This window comes from Aptenodytes patagonicus, chromosome 10, assembly GCF_965638725.1.
Source record: "Aptenodytes patagonicus chromosome 10, bAptPat1.pri.cur, whole genome shotgun sequence".
NCBI classification, from domain to species: domain Eukaryota; kingdom Metazoa; phylum Chordata; class Aves; order Sphenisciformes; family Spheniscidae; genus Aptenodytes; species Aptenodytes patagonicus.
Genome location: NC_134958.1, coordinates 7688945 through 7709880, shown reverse-complemented (window position 1 = coordinate 7709880; position 20936 = coordinate 7688945). Strand labels below are relative to the sequence as shown.

General features: G+C 42.9%; 1 protein-coding gene across 7 annotated transcripts in view; it reads left to right on the top strand.

Moving 5' to 3' along the window:
• AKAP13 (A-kinase anchoring protein 13) overlaps nt 1-20936 on the top strand; it is a 228407-nt gene that overhangs the window by 148651 nt on the left and 58820 nt on the right. For all 7 annotated transcript variants that reach the window (XM_076347955.1, XM_076347960.1, XM_076347959.1 and 4 more), the window contains 2 exons: nt 12304-12385; nt 16268-16404. In XM_076347955.1, coding sequence (XP_076204070.1) covers nt 12304-12385; nt 16268-16404 — 219 coding nt within the window. The remainder of the gene's footprint in view (nt 1-12303; nt 12386-16267; nt 16405-20936) is intronic.

Genomic DNA, 20936 nt, shown 5'->3' with positions numbered 1-20936 from the left:
GACGCAATGCCCAAAGGTGGACCTTTGGTCGGTGGCTGGCCACCGTGCCACCAAGCTGTGCTGCAGTCTTAGGAAAAGACACCCTTCTCAGCTTGCTTACTGAGTCTGCCAAGCTTAGAGGGTAATTATGCTTTTGGTAATCTGGCTGTACGGATTGGGGGTGTCATATCCAGGAGAGCCCAAAGTTGTACTTTGTGTACAACTGCCCTTCTTTGGTGTTTCACCAAATGGGTGCGGAGGCGAGTCAGTTCTGTGTTGCTCACAGGCAGGCTGCTGGTGCAGTGTTTTTGGGTGGCCAGAACACTGGGTAGCACGGGAAAGAGAGGAGCTGGAGTGCCCGTTCACAGCAGATGGGTTTAGACCTCCTTTGGAAGACTCATCTTGCACGCAAATGCCAAAAACTCACTTTTTATCTGTTTTGGCAGGTTGCAGGGCTTGAGTCACCCTTGCCAGAGCTTGAGCTGGTGGTTACAAAGCGCCTCATACAACCAGGGGACTTGGGTCACCCTGCGGGGCTGGATGAAAAGACCTACAAACCCTTAACTAAGCTCCACGAGTGGAGCGAATCTCAGCAGCAGGAGGTGGGCCAGTTCACCTGGCGCCGCGGAGGATGGCTTTTGGAGATCTGCAATTAAACGTTGGGTTGATAAGCACCGTTTCCGACGTCTGCATTTCCTGCTTTGCAACACAGGATTAACAATTCCTGTGTTTCCAGCTTTTCTGCCCAGAAAAGTGGCAAGCTCTGCTCGCAACAAACTCCCAACCACAGAAATCCCCTCTTCCCCTTTTCTTCTCTTTTTTTTTTTTTTTCTTTTCTTTTTTTAACCGCCCCCATTCCCTTTTGAATCGGTGAATGAGAGAATGTCTAAAGCCAGGGAAGTATGGAAAGATTTCATCCCTCGAGAGGTCAGGGTGGGGTGGAAAGCGGAGGGGGGCTGCAAGGGGGCAGTTTGAAAACAGGAAACCATGTGGCAGTGTGCATGCAGGGCCCAGCTGATGTGAATGAGCTATTGAGAGGGGAGAGACGCTCGGACTGGCCCAGCATAAGAAAGACTAAAAAACTTTAGGGTTGTGGGGGATTTTTTCCTAAAGAAAAAAAGCTCTGCCTTTCAGGCTAGAATAAAAGAGGGAAAATTGTATTTTCTGGAGAGCAAGTTGCTGAAATCTTTTGCTCTGTGTTGCAAAGAAGGAAAAAAAAAAGTAAATGGCTGATTTCCCTTTTTCCCCCCGCCATGTGCACTGATTAAATCATAAGTTTCCATTCCTGTTTTGGGGAAGTGTTAAGCCTGAAATTGTCTCATTCACCTGGCCTGGGGGAGAGGGGAAGAGTCTTTTTACCTCTCTGAAAACTTGTCCCTTTGCTTCTTGACTTTTGCTCGACTTTTGCTTCTACTTTTTGGACTGAGCAAACACACACTGGGTGCCTGCAGCCAGAGGTGGAAGAGGCTGGCAAAGAAAAGCTGCTGCTTTTTCTTCCCCCCCTCCCTCCTCCTCTTTTTTTTTTTCCTCCTCTCTCTGAAGAGATGAATCATGCTCCCACAACTGCAAAGAAATTTTGAAAGCTGGGAGAACACTGGTGCAGGACTAAAAAGGCAAGTAGTGACGTCCCAGCCCAAATCAGGAGGGAGTGGCTTTATTTCATTATTTTCTTTCCTTTTGCCCTGTGCTGTCATTAGAAATTTAAACTTAACGCAAACCCAAGCCCTCCTGTCTTGTGAACAGCGGACCGACTCGAAAGGAGGAAAGTACCTTTTTTTATTGTTTCTTTCAGTGCACGAGGGCATGAAAGAAAAAACACATTGGTGACAGTATTTACGTTGGATACGGTGATCGGCTTTTTTTTTTTCTTTTTCTTTTTTCCCTGAATTAGACCCGTCGTGGCTGAGCCTACCTTCTGCCTTCCCTCTTGGAGCGTCAGGGTTCCTGCTGCACACATCTGGCTTTTGTTCTCTTTTCGGGCAGGATTTTCATTCTGGTGCTTTTTGGATATCAAAGTTGTCTGGAAAACTTTTTTTTTATTATTGTTATTACTATAACAGGAAGGCTGATACCATTCTTAGCAGTTGCAAAAAAAAAATCCTATATGTATAAAGCTCTCTTCAAATATCTTTTGTTTGCTATAAGTTCCTGCGTTGCCTGTATAAGCAAATCTGTTCCGAGAAGACTTTATCAGCCGGTCGCAGCTCTGGGATTTTCTTTTTCCTGTTAAGAGGCTCGGACAGGCTGCTGTGCTGAGACACGGGGACTCCTCTGAGCACGTATGTGAGAGGTCTGGAGCACGTCTGGCCGCGGTCAGCCCGGGGTTCATGGTGGGCTCTGCTCCTCCGCTCCCAGCTGTGTGGACAAAATGTATGAACGCCATAAGAGGCGATACAGCCTGTGCGACATTTCCAAGGTGGACAGGACTGTAGATGTTGTGTTGTTAAAGGTATGATGTTTGTGTGCACTTATTTACGGGTTCCTTTCCCCGTCTCTAACGGGTCTATCTGTTCCCCGCTGTACCCGTCCCCCAAGCTGGACGGTGCAGAGAGGGGGAACAGGTGGAAGAGCTCTTGCCCTTCAGCATGGAGATGGCTTTGAGTGCTATCAAACCATTTCATGCCAAATATTATTATCCCTGCAACCAGATACTCTCTTGTGGCATGCAATCAAATACTTGTTCAGAGAACTCTCTCTGGCCATCTCCCTGTCTTCTGCTGTTAAACAGTCCCCTCCTGTTTTGCAACCTTCACTGCTTGCAGGTGGGTTTTCTGTGTAAGGTGCCGTTCGGCAAAGGGTTTTCATTTCCAGTGGTCGCTTTTGGGGTTGAAATGCACGTGTTCCCTGAAAGATGTATTCTGCCAAAAAAGGCATGGTGGATCCTCCTTTGCCTCTGTTTTTTGTTTGTGTTTGAAGGGTGTTGCTGTCGGTCTTATCGTTTGGTTGTGAGTTTTGTGTGAAGATGGGTTGGAGCAAGAGCCAGGAGTGGCTCTTGGCTAATTCTCCCAGTGTGTTCCTCCTCTAATCTAAAATTAGCAAGTGCTCCACCAAATGGCATGGTGGCAGTCTGGGAATGTCCTGTCTCCGTAACAGCTTTTTGGAGCTTCAGCAGTTTCCTGGCAAAGTGGATGGAAATCGGAAAGCAGTCAGAGGGACTGCAAAACACAGCCCAACTTAGGGATCTGAACTCCTGGAAGAGCGTTTCCTTTCCCTCTCCCTTTTTCTCTCTTCTCTTTTCTTAGCTGAGGCAGTGGGTTTCTGCATGATCATGTGGCTTCCTTTTTTATGATTTTTGCTTCATGCCCTTGTTTCAGAGTCAAGAACGTAGAAAAATTTTATTTTCAGATGATTCTTGTTCTGTTTCATCTGCACTAAAATAGACCTAGCGCTTGTTAACTTGCACTGTTTAGGAATAAAAATATTTTCCTTTAATTCAGTATATCCTTTGGTTTTTAGCGACACAAATAACCATAACTTGTTTTCTCTACCAGCTCAATTTTGTTGAGTATTTTTGAACTCTCATGTTAATGATGCTGGTTGCAGGTTGAATCCCATGGTATTCAATCTCTAGACACCCTATGAGTCATTAAAAAAATGTAGACATATTGTACACACGCTACTAATGTGAAATGACTGCTTAATAATTCTTGGGAGAAGACCTGGTACCCCTGACAACCTCGGCTGCTAATATAAAAAACACAATCTTTTTCTTTATAAAGAATATCTGGATGCCTGGGTTGAAATGTAATTCACTATAATTATCTGACTTCAGTATTTCTGATGTCATCAGTTCCCTAAATTAGTTTTTGTTCAGCTAAGCTTAGATTTTATAACAAAATATGGCTCTAGTTAGTTCCCACTAGTATTTTCCTAATTGAGTTTCAAAACTGTGGGTTATACTGTCTGTTCCTGCAAGTGACTCAGTGTCCATATATGTGTGTGTGTGCGCACGCACTGCTGCTCTGAACACAGGCTGTACAGGCTGCAGATGTTTAAAATAGGAGGGTGCTAGTGACAGCTATAGTTACAATCAACTGTAGCTTGATTTTTAGTCATTCTTCATGTTTTAGCTGGTTTCTATAACATAACGGGTAGATGAAATTAAATTTTGATGATCTAGGGATCCAAGCCAGCACTAGAGTGCGTCAGTGGCAGATCATCTCTTGACGTTAATGGGAGTTGGATCAGACCCTTAATGAGGGAGCTAGGGGGTGGCGTTTTCTGTTGGGTTTGTTTTTAATTAAGATACTTAAATAAAACTGTACCTTATCTAGGTCATCGTATTTTGGTGAGTTAAGGGGACAGGGTTTCTTAAGTGTCAAGTGTTGAAAAGCAAGTAAATATCCTTACAACAAAAGCAAACCCAAACAGGATCCATTAAGAGTGTTTCATCTGAATGAGATTTTAACAAGATACCTGCAAAGCACCAAACAGCTTTCATTTTGGCCTACAGAGTGACTCAGACAAGCTGTCTTTTCTTTGTGTGGTAGATGAATACGTTCTTTGCTTCATTTTAAGACGGGGAACTCAGTAATCATAACATAGGAAGGAGAAACAGCTGGTGGAGAAGGACAACTGGAACAAGTTGTGAACAAAGAAGATCTTGTGTCATTTTGGTTACTAAATGTTTATAGATGGGATTATATTTGCATTGATTGCAACCTTTCTTAGACATGGTCACAACAGAATTTTGGTTCCTACCGACTATTTTGCAATGCACTTGTCTTCTGAAGGGGCAGTGTGTTGGGGCTCAAATTTTCCCTGTTTAGATTGTGCCTGAAACAGTGGCTTGTGAAGTTACGGAAAAAAAAAAAAACCCTCAGCAATTTTAGGCATTGATGCACACAATTATTTTTAGCTTTAACATTGTTTCTTCCTCTTCCCCACATACGAAAAAGCAAGAGGCAACAGGTAAATCGGTGTCCTAGCCTCTATGTCGGAGGTAGGACTTCATCTTTACTGCGGCTCTTTTTGCTACTGCAGCAATGTGAACGTGATGAACTTGGTTAGTAAGCATAGTGGTTTGCCACTGTACAGGGAAGCCTGGATGATGCAGAAATGGCATAAAAATTTGCCATCATCTTTCCTGCTGGGATTGCATTGTAACAGATGAGGGAAAAGATGTGGGGCGCGTGGGATATCTGCTTGTCTGAACAATTCACTGAGCTCTGAGCAGCTACATGCAGGGTAAAGCAGTCTGTGGTATGTTATTCCAAGACCCAAAATGGGAAGTCTCAGTGTGCCCGTGTGTGCGTTGGCAGCCCTGTCTCATTTTTATGTTGTGCCTGCTACCACAAATAGAACTATCTAGGGACAGAATACGGAAACCACACTGGCTGGCACCTTGCAAATACATGTGAAGTTAGACAAGCGTTCAAGTCTGGATGAACAGGCTGTGCTTTGCAGAGTTAGAAAATAAGAAATGGGCTTGCTTTGAGAATGGGAGACTGAGCAATCGCAACTGGAAATGTTTTATAGATGCTCATTGCCTATATCTACATTTCACCTTTGTACATGAGTGCTCAAACTGTTACGTGCAGGCAGAAGGTGTAAGTTTTTTCGTAACTGGGGAAACGAGGTTTGATTTAGCTGTTCCTCAGATGAACAGATGCCATTCAGCTTCCAGTTGAAGATCACAACATTATTCATGAAATTAAAGCCAGCCCAATGTTATAAAAATAATTAAGGCGTTTTGAAATTGAAGGGGCAGCGTTATCAATTAGTTATTCTGCTCCCTGGCAGAGGGCTGCTCTGGTAGCAGAGAAATAGCTACCAGATATCGCTACCCCAGCGCTGGAGAAGGTCTGCTGGAATGAACCCTGCCCATCTAAGGCAAAGTGCAATTTGCAGCATCCTAAGCTAAAAGTAGTATGTGGAGAAGGTCCCCAAATTAACTGAAAGTAAGGTTTCTTCCATTGTATGTTGTCATACTTATAAAGCTTTTTCGTTTTTATGTTTTTGGTTATTTGACACATAAGCATGTTCATTCCTTCTTTGGGGTGGTTCTTCTGAGGGAAAATACCGTCCTCAGGTGATGGGTATGCAGTGTCTCATCAAACTTTGTGGCCCTGAAATGACTCTGAACTTTAATCCTGCATCTGTCCGCACTGGTTTGGTTATTGAAGGGACAGCAGGAGAGAAGTGTATGATGATGTGGAGAACTTTTGAGTTTTTCTGTTTGTGTCTTGTATAGAATTAGAACTGGAAAGATAACTTAAATGAAACTAGTGTGTTTTCACCTTAGGCACATACATGTTTGTGGGAATTTTGCTCCCATTTTAGTCAAGAGATGTTTTTTATGCAAAGCCATTGCTGTTATTTTTAAAGCTTAATTAAAGTTTGTTGTTACCAGGACTCTTAATTCTGCTGGTGGAGGACATCCCAGTGCCAAGGGTTGGAAAATGTTCTTGGGGCACATGTTCCTTTCCCCAGTTGGGATGTTGCCAGGGGAAAAAGTGCACTCTAGGAATTCAGCGTTGCTCTTACACCACAAAGTGCTAATTTATTCAGTCATTTAAAATGTCCTGTGGCTGTAGGAGCCTCTTCTGGTGTAATCCTTTAGTGTAGTCCTCTGTAGCACTGCTCACTTGTTGCTGTGAGCGAGGTCACTTTGGACCTCCTTGAAAAAATGTTGTCCTGATACAGTGTCACCGATTCTGTAAAGGTAAAAGGCTTAGTGTAGCATATTCACAGTGCTAGAAGATAAATCTCTATAGAAATCATTGCAGAAATGCAAGTGTTGTCACTTTGTCCCTTTTGGCATACATTGGAGAATGGTCTTTGTGTTCCTCATCCGCATGGTAAAACCTTCCCCTAAAGCTAAAGCTAAGAAAATACACAGGGAGATTACAAAAAAATTAAAAAAAAAAAAAAAAATCTGGAATTTGCAAGCAAATTGATACGTCTGCTCTTAATATTGTCTGGCAAGATGATTGCCAAAGCAGTGATTTTTGCTCTTAATGTGAGTTTTGTGTATATGGAGGTTTTTTGCATCAACAGCTGTTGAAGGAGGACAGTGGAAATTCCTTCCCCAGGTGCCCCATCTCTCATGCTCCTTTTGAAAGAGGTTTGGAGGCTCTTGAAAGGTGCTTTTTGTGGAGGGAGTGAATCAACTGTTGCTTTAGTTTCTCATTCAGGAATTAGAGGCGACTGGATAATTCCATTGTAAATTGAATTGTAAAGTTGAAAGTTGCTCAGAATAAACATTGAATTCCAGTTATATGTACAAATTTCTTCAATGAAAACTGTCCTACAGGAAATTTTCAGGAACAGGTAGTTCCTAGAGAATAATTAAGATTTGCATAAAAAAAAATAATAAAAAAAAATCATTGTATCATTTCAGTTATTATACAAATTAGTTATAATTGAATTTAAAGTATTGCTTGTTTTCTGCTATTTTTGTTCTTCAATGGATATTTCAAATCTTTCCTAGTGTCAGTTATTGCTCAGTATGGTGTACAAGTACTTAATGATACACCAAGCAAGCTAGAATTACTCTACTAAATATTTTCCTGTGTGCAGTGGTATCTGGTTTTAGCTGCAAGCTAGTCTGGAAGCTGGTGGGGGGGGAAAGGAAAGAAATGGAAACTTGTAAATTTAGGGCAAAGTTAAAACAATATGGAGGGAAGATGAATCTCTAGAGATTTGCTAGGAAATGAAAGTTAAAATCATCTGGTTCCTTCTGCTCTAGAGATGTTGATTTATATCGCTACCAGTGAGGTTGACAAGTGCAAACTTCTAAAATAGCGGACGATTTTCTGAGACGGCAGTGTGTTTTCTTTATTGTGAAATGGAAGGCAAGAAGAGTTAAAATAAAACCAGAGGGAGAGAAAAAGGACTTTTGCAGGGTGGAAAGGTAGGAGAGGTGCGTGGGAGCCAGGTAGCGGCTGGCCCCTGAGGCGAGTGTTTCTAGCAAGCCCTACGCCGCTCCGCTCTGCCAGAAGTAGACATTTTTGAAATGCCTTCTGAGAAGGAGGTCCCGATTCTGGTTTTCATGGGCAGGCACCGCAGAGGACCATGAGCACTGGAGAGGGTTAGATAACTCCTCAGCCAAGACTGTCACGCGGGGGGAGAGGAAGGAAAAGCCTGGGAATAGAGGCTGAGGTCACTCATCGTTCCTGCGTGATGGAGGACATCCCAGCCCCGTTCGTCTTGCAGGTTGTCCAGCACCGTCCTTTCCTTATGCAAAGAGGTTTCTGCATTAAGTCACATCAAGTTTCAAATTCAGTGTCTGCAGGAAGACGTCTCTGAGAGTCAGGAAATACATGCAAGTGTGCCCAGAAAGAGCAATCAAACAGTCTGCTGCTTGCAACTCCAGCTGGTGTCCTAAAGCCCTCTTTGGACATTTAGTCTGCTAATGTTTCACAGGCAAACAGCAAATCCTTCGGGATTCAGTTTTTGGTGCCTGAGGATGTGCTTCCATGATTCATTCTGTGTCTGAGCTGCAGATAAACACATTCAGGCTTCTGCATGGAAAAATAGCTGGTTCTCTCCTGGCGTTTTTTCAAAAGCTGCGTATTGAAACTCTGTTCCCAGAAGCTGTTTCATATTCCCTTCTGCCATCTGAACACCGCTGCATCCTCTGCTCCCGCCGCAAAGACTTGGGATGCCCAGAATCGATGGGCTATAATCAGTGTGGGCAAGGCAGAAAGTGCGTGGGGATTTTATCATCTTCTGTGCTCACCAGCCTGCGGTCCTGTCGTTGGGCATCTCTTAGCAAAACAGAGATTAAAGGAAGAAGGGAGGGATAGTTTTGTTACATATAATGCACATATGTCCACAAAATCTCGAGACAACCTCATTTCAAATTTCTTCATTCTGGTGCATTCCAACCCCTGACGTTCATGTGCTTTTATAATGGTATTTTCTCTACAGCCCTTACGGTCTGTACTTGCAGTTGCTAGTCCTGAGTAAATACGAGCAGAATTCAGTTGTTGAGGAGGGATATCAGTACTCAGTCCTGTGCTGTGGATAGTGGGGTTTGTGTTTTGAGTGTCTGTGGACCACCCAGTTTCCTGAGAGCACGCAGTAAACCTCCCTCAAATCCTGTCTGGGCTCGTTTTGGCATAGGGAATACTTGTATACAGTAGTGGTTTCCTTTGTTTGTATTTTGATGACGATGATGATGATTATTCCTGAATTAGGGCTACTGAGATAAATACTTAGTTCCTAATGTTTTATTTTGTACAAAATCAGGTATATCTGAAACAGCACCTTAAACCTCAGTGTTACTCTCTCATTACTTTTTTTAATAGAAAAAAACAGACGTTTTCAATACTTGGCAAAGTCACAGGGCAGAGGAGAGAGCTGGCTGGGTAATGGGAAAAATACTCACATCTTTTTTGAAAAAATGCCAATGTCTATAATGCATTTTCAGTGAATGACTCAATTGGTTCTATTAAAGGAAAAAATATAATGTTAATTCAGCCTAATATAGTTTATTCTATTACCAATCAACTGATAGGCTTGAACCTCCTCCTATTTTGCTTTCTTACTGCTAATTATTGAACAGGATGTTTAATTATCAATTTCCAATAGTGGATATCAGTATAAATCAGGAGTAGTTCCCTTAAATTTGATGGAGATACACTGGTTTAAGAGTAAGGAGGATCAGGCTCAATATGATGTGGAAGGAGTTAGCTGCAAGCCAGTCAGAAGGAGGCAGAATTTGATTTTATAACTGAAGTGGGTCGCTCCTTCATTTGTGTGGACTTGAGTGCATTTGCTTTTGTCCTCCTATGTGTGTTCAGGCTCAACCTCTAGATTTGCCTTTAATAAAATGTAAGACAGTGTGCTGCAAAATAGATTCTGCTTTGGCTGGAGAGAAAAGAATATTAACATGATATTTATTGACTTTACAGTCATAATGTGATACTTATTGACTTTGCAGCTCTTTTAAGACTAAAAAGTATGTATAAATTCTGCAGTGAAGTTTAATTGCTAAGTTTAGATACCCCTCAACCTTGCTGAGAACAGGGAGAATCTTTCTTCTGTTGAAAGAATCCAAACGGTGACCCACTGTCCGTGCGACAGTTAAAACTCAACATTTTTATGTCACTTTGGAAAACGAGAAATCATTGTTTCGAGTCTTTGCTTACCAAAAGCCTTTCTCAGACTTCAGACTGCCTCTCTTTCCCTCTCCATCTCTCATTTAGTACATGTGTAATAGTCTCATTTAATATATATGTAATATATGCAAAAGGGAGAAGATGGGCATACAGGTGTGTGCACATGTGCATTGAGTAGAGATGCAGGGAAGGATGGGATCTTAGATGTATGTACATATAGGGGTCTAACGAGATCTTAGATGAATGTGTATATAATGGGATATGTATGAGCAGAGGCAGCGAGCAACTAATAGTAAGTGTACATCAGTGCATGCATATCTAAGAAAAATAGCCTGTAAAATTGCACGGAGGTGGGGAGGGATGTCCAGGTGGGACACGCACTGAGGTCACCTTTAGACCTGACTCTGGTAGAGCACGAGGTCTCCTTCGCCTCCCTTGGGAGACTTTTGCTCATTTTTCCCCTCTCAGACCTTCTCTGCTGCTTCCCTGTCTCACCCAGCAAGAGTTGCTGACTGGGGAAGGTCACAGCATCCTTGCTGCTGGAGGATTTTAAGGGCACATCGGATTAAGACCTCTCAGATTATAGTGGAGCCTGACTTGGAGCAGCAGAAAGGGACTAGCTGACCTGTCAAAGGCGCTTCCAACCCCATTTTGTCATCACAGAAGTATGGAGGAGGACAAAACCTAAGGAAGAAAAATGTGCTGTAGAAAGTTGCTGACAGGTCGGGGGAGTGGAGCGTTGACTCTGCAGTGTAGCGAGCAGGAGGTGAGTGGAGGTGCTGGCAGGAGCCCCCCCCGGTGAAGGGCAGGGGGATGCAGCCAGACTGGTGAGGAGAAGCAGCCAACGACTGCAAATAACAAGTTCCATGATCTCAGCGAGAAAGGGAAGAAGGACGTGGGTCATTAGTCAAAGCAGCAAGTCAGGTCAAGGGTAGGAGAGTCTTGTTTTTTCTTTATTTAAAAAAAAAAAAAAAAAAGAATAAAAAGGAAAAAGCAGTGCATTTCATAACATGGGAGAAAGGAGAGCATCAAGGGGATGAGAATCCAGCAAGGGACTGCAAAAATGGAGCAGGATTATGGAGGAAATTTGAAGACACGTCAGAGGCAAAAAGTAAATAGCAAAAATTCTCTATTTGACAGAGAGAGGGAAAAGGAAATTATTTCAGGAGAGAAAAGGAAAACCAGAAAGACGGTAGGAAAAATAGTTGGCATATAAAATCAGACAGTGTCATCCATTTCAGTAGCTTTCTTTTAGCTACAACATAACATGCGAGATCCTGTGTGTTGAGGCAGGTCAGGAGGGGAAACAACCTCTGGATTTTGTGACATGGGATTGTCCAGGTGAGATTTGCTTGCGTTTGACAAATAGAAGCGTTTGGCTAGGAGGAACGGCAGAGCTGCTGAAGGAGAGGGAGCAAAGGGGCTTCCAGAGTCTACCAGCTGTAGACAAAAGCAATGGGAAGCCTATGTTGGATGAGCCAAGGGTTGTGGATAGTCCAGCAGACTTCAGAGTGAGAATGTTGGACAACACAACCCAAGTGACAAAGAGTAAAGCAGAGGCAGATGGGGGAGAAGACTGAGAGCAGATCAGTCATCCTTGCTGAAAGACTGGAAGTCACGGAAGGGGTGAGGGACAGGGTGAGATGATAAGGGCTGATGTTGAAATTAACCATGTGATGTGTCTTAAGTGTTAAAATGGGAGTTTCTAACATCATCGTCATTTCAGTTAATGCAAACACAAAGTGCTTCTGGTTCTCACCATGACCTGGGCACTTCCCTAGCCCTCATTTCCACATTATCAGAGCGCCTTACTAACTTTAAGGTAATTATCTTCACAGCAATATGGGTGGTAAGGAATTGCTATTCTGTAGATAGTGAACCGAGGCATAAAGCAGAGGAATATCTTGCCTGCAGTCCCACTACAAATGGAAGTGAGAATTGAAGCCAGATTTCTTCAGTCCTCAACTAGTAGCTTAAACGCTGGCTCATCCTCCCTCTGAACTCCTGCCTTGAGCGGGAGCCACCTTGAAATCATACTTTCCACGGGGAAATAAAGTTTTTTGGCATATTTTAATGTTTTTTTTAGTGATGCTAAAAAAAAAAAAGTCATAAGTAACTTTTGAGGTTTTTATTATTGGGGCAAAATTAAGCCATAACTATATATCTGCTGGTCAATGCAGAGTGACATTGCAGAAGAGGCTAACGGGGACATTAGCGACATTGGCCTTTCTTTGATTTACTCTGGTCTGTTTTTCAGATAAACCGTGAAAGCTGGTGTTCTCTGGAGCCATGTCCCGATTCTTCCCTGCTGGAACGCAAGCGGACACGGGAGTCTCCAGGTGAGCAGCGTGCCGGTGGCAGCTCCGGACGAGCAGCCCTGCGGTTCTCCTCACCTTTTCTTCTTTTTCTTTTTCTTTTTGACATCCTAGCCTCGACGGGTAAAATACATAAACTAAAGAAAATGTGTAATGAATCTGCCGTGAGTCATTGTTAGTAAATGGTTGTAGCACTTGACTTGCAGTGAGCTGTGTGGTGTGTCACCTTCTTAAGTAATTACGCATTTAAAGTACTTCAGTATTTCGGTTTTTTTTCTTTTCTTTTTTTTTTAAATTAACTTGAAAGGGGTGATGGGGGACACAGACGTGGTTTCCAGCTAAAAGGGTAATACAGTAAAAGAAAAAAAAAGTCAGAAATTTAAACTTCTGAATCCATATTTAGATCCAAATCAGCGGCTTGATTTTTTTTTCTTTTTTTTTCTTTTCCCCCCCCGAAAGTTGCCATGCTTTCCAGGCTTCAGGAAGCAGGAAGGTTGTTCAGAGCCATCATTCCCACACCCTGCCCACCAGCCATGCTAAGCTCCCAGCCCTGCGTGCCAGCTGGTGCTTTCTGGCTCTTCCACAGGGACAGAAAATCTTGTCTGGGCAAGTTTCAAAGAGGGGTTGGTGTCCAAGATAAGAAAAAAAGCATTTCCTTTCATTGAAATATGCGTGTTCGAAACAAATGGAGTGATTTATCTGGGCCCTGAATAGTGACTTTACCTGGACTGTTCGTAGAGAGGACACTTCTTGCCTTGCCCTGCTCATTACGAGCAGGGGTCTCACCTGAATCTCCTTCCATTTATCTGAGAGACTTGAAAGAAAAACAGGGATTGAATCACTGACTGTCAATGTGAAATTCAAACCCAGTCTCTTCAGAGCGTAGGCTAAGAAGGGATAATTTGGGTAACTGACCCGAGAGGTTTATCCTAGGTAGAAGTTCTAGCTCCCATCAAAGTTAAAGTGCTTTTTTATTTAAAAAAAAAAATAGTCCTGTGTTTAGAATAGTCATGAACAGTGAATAGCTGTTTCAAGAGTGATTTACAGGAGAACCTGCAGTATTACCATGCTGCTTCTTTCCTAATTGTGTCCCTGAATCCCTTGCCTCTTGGTATGATATTTTTATGCTTCAGGCAAGAGTTACTGTGCTCCGTTTGGCTGCCAAATGACATGAGCTCATTTGACTTGCCAAATCTGTAATCATGTATTCATATGGATCAATATTAGTTAGATACTTATTAATTATCTAATGCAATATCATACTATAGAAATGTAATATTTATTAGGTAATCAGGTGGCCGTATATACAAATATATATTAATAATTACAGTAACACGCGTCTGTAACACAAGCACAAAGAGGCAGGTTTTGAAGTTGATTAATGTGCTCTCTGGTTGGACTGAAGCAGCAGGAAGATCTTGGGCTTTGCAGGTTCTGGCCTTTCTAGAAATAGCGTCGTTACTGCACATGCATCCCTCCAGCTGCACTGCGGTGCTGTGCAGTGTAGAGAGGGCAAGAAAAATCTGGCAACGCCTAACAGCAATAAAACTACTAGCTGTCGTAATGTGGCTAACTTAAAAATACACAACTTGATAGGGAATTAGATCTTTTTCACCTGCTGAATAATCCTGCTGAAATGGCTTATAAGGACAGAGTCCTCAAATCTTAGAAGGCAACTCCAGAAACCGTAGCTTCTCATTTTCTGCCAGTGGTTTTGAAATGAAACGCCTGGAGGAGTGTGGCAGATACGTAGCTATCAGCATGGAGTTGGAGGGCTCAGCCCTGTCTTGGAGGACGAGGCTTTGGAAAATGTACGTAAAAGAGTTGCTTGGAAATTTTCTTCCTAGGGCTTTTTACTAAATAATTTTTTTTTGCCTCTATATTATGTGCAGAAGTGTGTTACCATCATCATTGTATTTTCACCTGCACCTCCACAGAGAGGAGCAGATAAGCACAGCTGGGCTATCAATCTGGTGTGTGCAGCAAGCAGGGGGTGGATGTGTGATGGGAGTCAGTCCCCGTGTCATGGCAGTGCTGTCACTAGGGCTCACCAGGTCACAGGTGTGGGAGACGGAGCTCGGCGTGTGCAATGCCTGTGCAGTTTAAATCAAAGAAAACAAACCCAGTGAAGAAAACAAACCCAGTGAGCTAACTGAGAAAAGGGGGGGGGGAAGACCCTCCCAAACAACTGAAAATAAAGGAGAAGGGAGGGTTTGGGGGGGGGGGGGGGGGCGGTCCCCATCACCCTGCTCCTCATCGTCCCTCCCTGCCACTTCATTTCCTCTGTCCCTCGGAGGCTCCTGCAGCGCCCTTCGCTGCCTCTTGTGATTTATCATCGGGGCGAGGTATCCGTCCCTTGCTGCATCTGGACCGTCCCCGCTGATTTTCCACTGGAACGTGGCTCGAGCCCCTTTGTTTTTCAGTCTGGGCTGTGGACATGCTCTGCCAGCTGCCAGCTGGACGGCCGGCACCCTGGCCCGCTCCCTTACAGCCTCTCCGTCTCTTCTTTGCTTTTCCCTTCTTTTTTTTTTTTCCCCCTTCTCTTCTTCTCTTCCCCCTCCCTTCTCCCCCTCAGTGATGGAAAAGCAGTTCAGATTTTCCAGGTTTACCGAAAGGGGAATAGGACCGGGGAACAGCCGCGCCGCCTCCAATAAGTGCTTTTCCAATTCTCCGCGGTGTGGAAACTCCTCTGCAGGGTAATGGGGTTTCCGACCGGTTTTGGCTCCCCCGTGCCCAAAACGGGGGCAGCCCCGCTGCCATCAATAAATTAACATTAGTTCCTCCAACAGTGGCTCGCTCCCGTCGGCTGGGCTGTGGCTGGGGTGTTTGATAGCTGCTGTCAGGTGCAGGTTAAGGATGGGGAAGGGAAAAAGGTGGTTTCGAGCTACCCAAACCTGTTGTAGTTGCGTTGATGTGTAAGGTTGACGTAGCCAGGGATGGAGTTTGTCAGCTGTAATTTAAGAGTGAACCAATATTTTATTGCCCTGGCTCCTCTCCAGGGAGCTAAGCATGTTTTGGATCTTTTTAGTTAGAGCAGGTTGCAAAACAACACCTTTTTTAAAAAAATACTAATAATCAGAAAATATTTTGAGCTGGGAGAAAAGAATGTTCAGTTACTGCCAAAATTGTCATTAATACTTTTGCCTGAAAGCTGAACAAATGAAATGATGTACAGGCATTATTGATGCAAATACACGTCTGTTAAGTTTTTTGGAAAGGAAGGGCCTTCTCAGTCGCTGTAGTCTATATTTGCGTTGCTCAGCACCCCGATACAAACAGCTGGAAGCATTTTAGAAAAAAGAGATGCAGTGTGCTTATATATCAATGTCAGGAGTTATGAAAGCTTTAGAATTTAAAAAGACATTTAATTTTTGAATCTTAAAAAAGTAAAGCTTGTCATAGAAGTCATATTAGTGGTTTTTTTAGTGAGAAGTGTAAAAGAAGGAATGAAATAATCTTCCCCTCTCTAAAGGGGAATGAATTAGAGAGAATTGATTGGTTTTAATTGAGAAAGAAAGCAAATATCGTTGTTATATTTCTACATTTATTGCATATGAATCTAATTTTGCAGTTGCTGCAATTGATAGAAAACATCCTGTTGTGCTCAGCGTGGGGTACCTGATATATAGCATATTTATCAGCACCTCAAGCTACAAGCATATATGGCTGTTTAATGCAGAATTTCTGTTTGCACCATGTACTGCGATGATGCATTAAAAAGGACTATTAAACTCCTGAATAAATTCTTTGAAAATTTACAGGCATGGTTTTGGGAGGTGAACACAATTTATAAAGCTGTGTTTACTGTTGTTTTTAAATCCTTGAATTTACTGAGCGTATGCGAGTTGGATGTATGGATGCTACAGAAAGCATCAGATCGTAACTCTTTCTGCTTTGCTCCCGCAGAATGTGAGAATTTCTTGGAGGATGGGCTGAGTAGCGTCTGTGCCTCGTCACAGGGTGTCCTTAAAAGAGAGTCCGGGAGCGAGTCTGACCTCTTCCCCTTGCCTGGTGATGGGATGGAAGACCTTGTCTTTGGAAAGGTAGGAAAGCCTGGTTTGGATATGGTTAAAAAAGCTCCGAGGCCTGATTCGATAAACCCGTACTGCAAACGCAGATCATCTTGGTTTCGCTGGTGAGTTAGAAACCTGGAAGCGATTATCCTGGAACAGAATAGATGTGAAGGATCCGGTCCTCTCTTTGGATGCAGCAACATGAGGGATGTATTTACTTGCAGCAGAATTCTAAAAACCATGCAGCCTCCAATGTTAAAAAGATGAAAGTAATTTTGACTGTCCAAAAGTAAATCAGGCACTAGAGGAACAGTTGAAAAGGTGTATTTTCTTGCAAGGACATTAGGGATTGCTCAGATGGTATGAAAGCTGTCTTTAGCTCATGTAACAAAGAGCTTTTTTCCAGCAAACGATGACCTCTGCGCTGACACCTTCAGAATCATATACTGTAATTCTCAGAGGAACCAATGTTTTTCTGTAAATTCAGTGTGACTCCCTGGGTAGGAAGGAAACACTCACTCTAAATACTTAAGGCCAATTCCAATGAATAGTTTTGTTGCCTAGGCGACATATTTGTAATGCCTTTTTGCGTGCAAGTAGAAGGAAAATGTTTTCAAGTTTGCTTAAAATCAACAACAGAAGTCATTACTAACCTTAGTCATCCCTGTGCCCTTTGTGTTGCTCACGGCTGAGAAGGGGAAGGAGGAGTGGGTGAGACCTGAGATACAGAGCAGCCTCCTGAACAGATGATGCCTTGCTTCAGCATCCGTCTTCTGCCGTCTGCATCACAGCAGCCTGAATTTATTCAGAGGGTGATTAGGTTTTGCTTTTTTTAAGAATTGCCTTGCTGGTAATTGATGTTCTTATTGCCATAAGTAGAGGATGAAAAAGCACCCAGAAAGAACAGAGTGATGCAGAATCAAAGAGGATGTGAACCTTACTTGGAGCAGCCATCACGTTGGTCTCAGCTCCATGAAATCACCCGCTTAGGTTCAGCCCCAGCTTACCTGTTTGAGCAGGCACAACTCCTGCTCTGAAAAACTAAACTTTCGGAATAGGTTTCACACTTGTTTTCAGAGAAATATATTTAATGAAACAAAATTCTGTTTGCTTTAAATCAAATCAGATGATGGTGAATATTTTCCAGCGGGACGGGAAGCACCACAGCCCGGGCTAAGTGATCTCATGTGCTATAAATGAACAGTAAAGTCATCCTTAATGCATGTGGTAGGGCACAGAACTCACCAGCCTCACCCTTTCCCATCTTACTCTCAAAGTGATGCGGGACCCTGGATTGTGAGAATATAAGGCTGTTTGGCAGAGCAGAAGACTGTCTTCAATTTTCTCGCGTAGAATGGCACGAATTACGATAGCCGACTGCCATTTGAGCCTGATTTAATGCTTGTATGGGGATGCATGGGAGAAGAGTGCTGTGGGAACACAGTGAATTTATATTGTACAGGATTTTAGCTTTTTCCCTCTCTTATGTGGAAAGTTTCCTTCTCCAAATAGGAGAAAGAAAAATTAAAACTTAAAAAGAATAGGTACTGCAATGTAGTAGGGATGCCGCAGGGAAAAGGAGGTGGTGGGGAAAGCAGATCTTCAATTGCCAGTGGAGAGCGGGCAGAGGGAGGAAATTATTTTCTTTGTAGAAAGGGATTTTCTTAATTTGGCAGTCTTTGCATTTGTCGTGGTTTAACCCCAGCCGGCAACTGAGCCCCACACAGCCACTCGCTCACTCCCCCCCGGTGGGATGGGGGAGAGAATCGGAAGGGTAAAAGTGAGAAAACTCATGGGTTGAGGTAAAGACAGTTTAACAGGTAAAGCAAAAGCCGTGCACACAAGCAAAGCAAAACAAGGGATTCGTTCACTCCTTCCCATCGGCAGGCAGGTGTTCAGCCATCCCCAGGAAAGCAGGGCTCCATCACGCCTAACGGTGACTTGGGAAGACAAACGCCATCACTCTGAACGTCCCCCCCCTTCCTCCTTCTTCCCCCAGCTTTATGTGCTGAGCATGACGCCATATGGTGTGGGATATCCCTTGGGTCAGTTGGGGTCAGCTGTCCCGGCCGTGTCCCCTCCCAGCTTCTTGTGCCCCCCCAGCCTGCTCGCTGGTGGGGTGGGGTGAGGAGCAGAGAAGGCCTTGACTCTGTGTCAGCACTGCTCAGCAGTGACGGAAACATCCCTGGGTTATCAACACTGTTTCCAGCACAAATCCAAAACACAGCCCCATACTAGCTACTGTGAAGGAAATTAACTCTATCCCAGCCAAAACCAGCACAGGATTGTTCTCATTATGTGGTGGATTGCAGACTTCGTCTACAAATGGGTTCAAAAGGTTCATGAGTTGAGTTTAGGAAGTTATTCAAAGCTAATCTCAACCTCAACTGCTTTTTTTGTCTCTGCTTTGCTGACTAACTCGATTCCTTGTCTCCTTTCTCAGAATTTATCTGAGTACCTTTTCTACAGTTCAAGTTGTTTCTAGAAGGACCAGAGACACTAGTGTTGTGAGCTCGTTCATTAGTTCAATCTTTTGGGGTTTTTTTAGACTACTAAGCCCAGCTGGTAGAAATGCAAGCTATAAATATTTTTAATAACCACTAAAATAAGTGCTGGATGTAGTCTTTTTTCTGAAAAATATTATAAGAGGCATGTCTTCCTTGTAGTTGGTTAATTATAAGCCTATTAAATAGTGCAATTTCCATATCAAATTGGGAAGAGAGAGAACATATTTATGAACAAAAAGAGGATCTCAAACCTTTTAGTGTCATGATGATTATTGTTTTTACTAGTCCTGTTCTTGTTTCTCCTTTGTGTGGAGCAAGAGTTAAACTTTCGTCTGTTAGAGTTGTTTTTTGTTGTATAAATCACTCCCCTCCTCTTAACTGCTTAATACATTAAAAGAAATTTAGGAAGAACAAACCATTGTCTGTCCAGGGTCTTCCAGGCAGTTTCCGTAGACATCACTTGAAATTCATACATTTTAAGCCCTGGTTCTATCCCAGGGCCATGAAGAATTGGGGTCCGTGGGGTCACAAAATCTGCAGGTACCTTAAACTGTCCTGGTGTTCGGTGCATGCTCTCATTGCCGTCTCCTGTGCTTGTCTCCTTTTTTTTTTTTTTTTTTTTTTGCTCTGAAGGACACGTGCTGAGCTGCGTAGCGTGAGCTACCCGGTTCAGAGAGCTTTAGCACTAAAACCTGGCTTGTTTTTTCAGACTTTAGAGGCTGTCGCTGAAATCCAGAAATTGCCTCCAACGTGAGGTCTAAAGGCTTCAGCAAAATGTTTTATTTTTTCACGTCAGCGCTTCATTCCCATGTCCTCGTCATCCCGCTTTTCCTTCATCTCAGACAGCCATCTGGGCAGGCCTTGCAACACCCTCCTTCTTGAATGATTAATGCTGCATAAGGTCATTTCTCACAATCATCTGGCAACGTCCTGGGGCGTAGCCCATACGCTTTGCTCATCTTAACTTTTAACCTGCCACCAAAATTCAGCGTTACTGGGAAGTTTTTTAATGTGCCTCTTGGGAAATGATTCAGACGAAAGGCCCTTGGGAAGTCAGAAACCCACAGCACATTGTCAAAGGAAGGGGTTGCCACTCAAGCCCTTGAGTTTTGTTTCATTTCTGGCTTTGTTTTGGTTTGCTCAAGGAAATACACAAATACATAAATATTTTGCATTTATTTTTTCAGAATTATTGTTTCTTAAAAAAAACAAAACAAAACAAAACAAAAACACAAAAAAACAACCATGCAAAAAAAAACAAACCCAAAGGAATAAAAGTTTGAAGAGAGAGGCTTTCACCAGGGGAAGACTCCTCCACTCCAAATCATAAAAATTATGATAAATAATTAATAGGAGGCCACTATTGAGGTTAATTTTAGGGAGCCTGGAGCCATAGGCAAATCCAAATAAAAAATGACCCTGCTAGATTATATATCATGCCAACCAGAGGTGTTGACTCCTTTAGTGTAATGGTATGCCAAATAGACTTCAGGATGCCAGGGTTTAATTTTTTTCATCTTCTTTTTTTTTTTTTTTTTTAAATACTGTAACACCTTTAATGTCTTTGTCACATGGAAGATCAGGGGACAGAGTAAGTTCGTGTCTCAACACTTTGCGTGTCGTCATTACAAAAATGATTGAAAGAACGTTTTAATTCCACTTATTGAGACCTCCTACAGATGGAGGGATTTAGTTGAAGAAGTTATCTTATACCCCCACCATCCTAGTGATTTCTCTTATCCCTATTCATGAAGAAGTACATACGTTCTTTCTCAGAAAACTCACTTTTTATGCCTTATCTCTTTTTTTCTTACTAGCTTCTCACCAAGTACTGTTTCTGAGAAGAAAGAAAATGCCCATTAGCGCGTGTCTGTAAAGGCTCTTTTCAGCCGTGTGTTTTATGGTCAGTTAAGGGTTGAATTCATTGAGGTGCAATGCAGCAAGCCTATCTTGAAGAAAATTAATATTTCTTTAATGTTCATTTTTCCTGTAGGAAAAGAACACATTAGAGAACCATTCCTATTCTGCAAACAGGGTATTTTCTTACTCAAACAG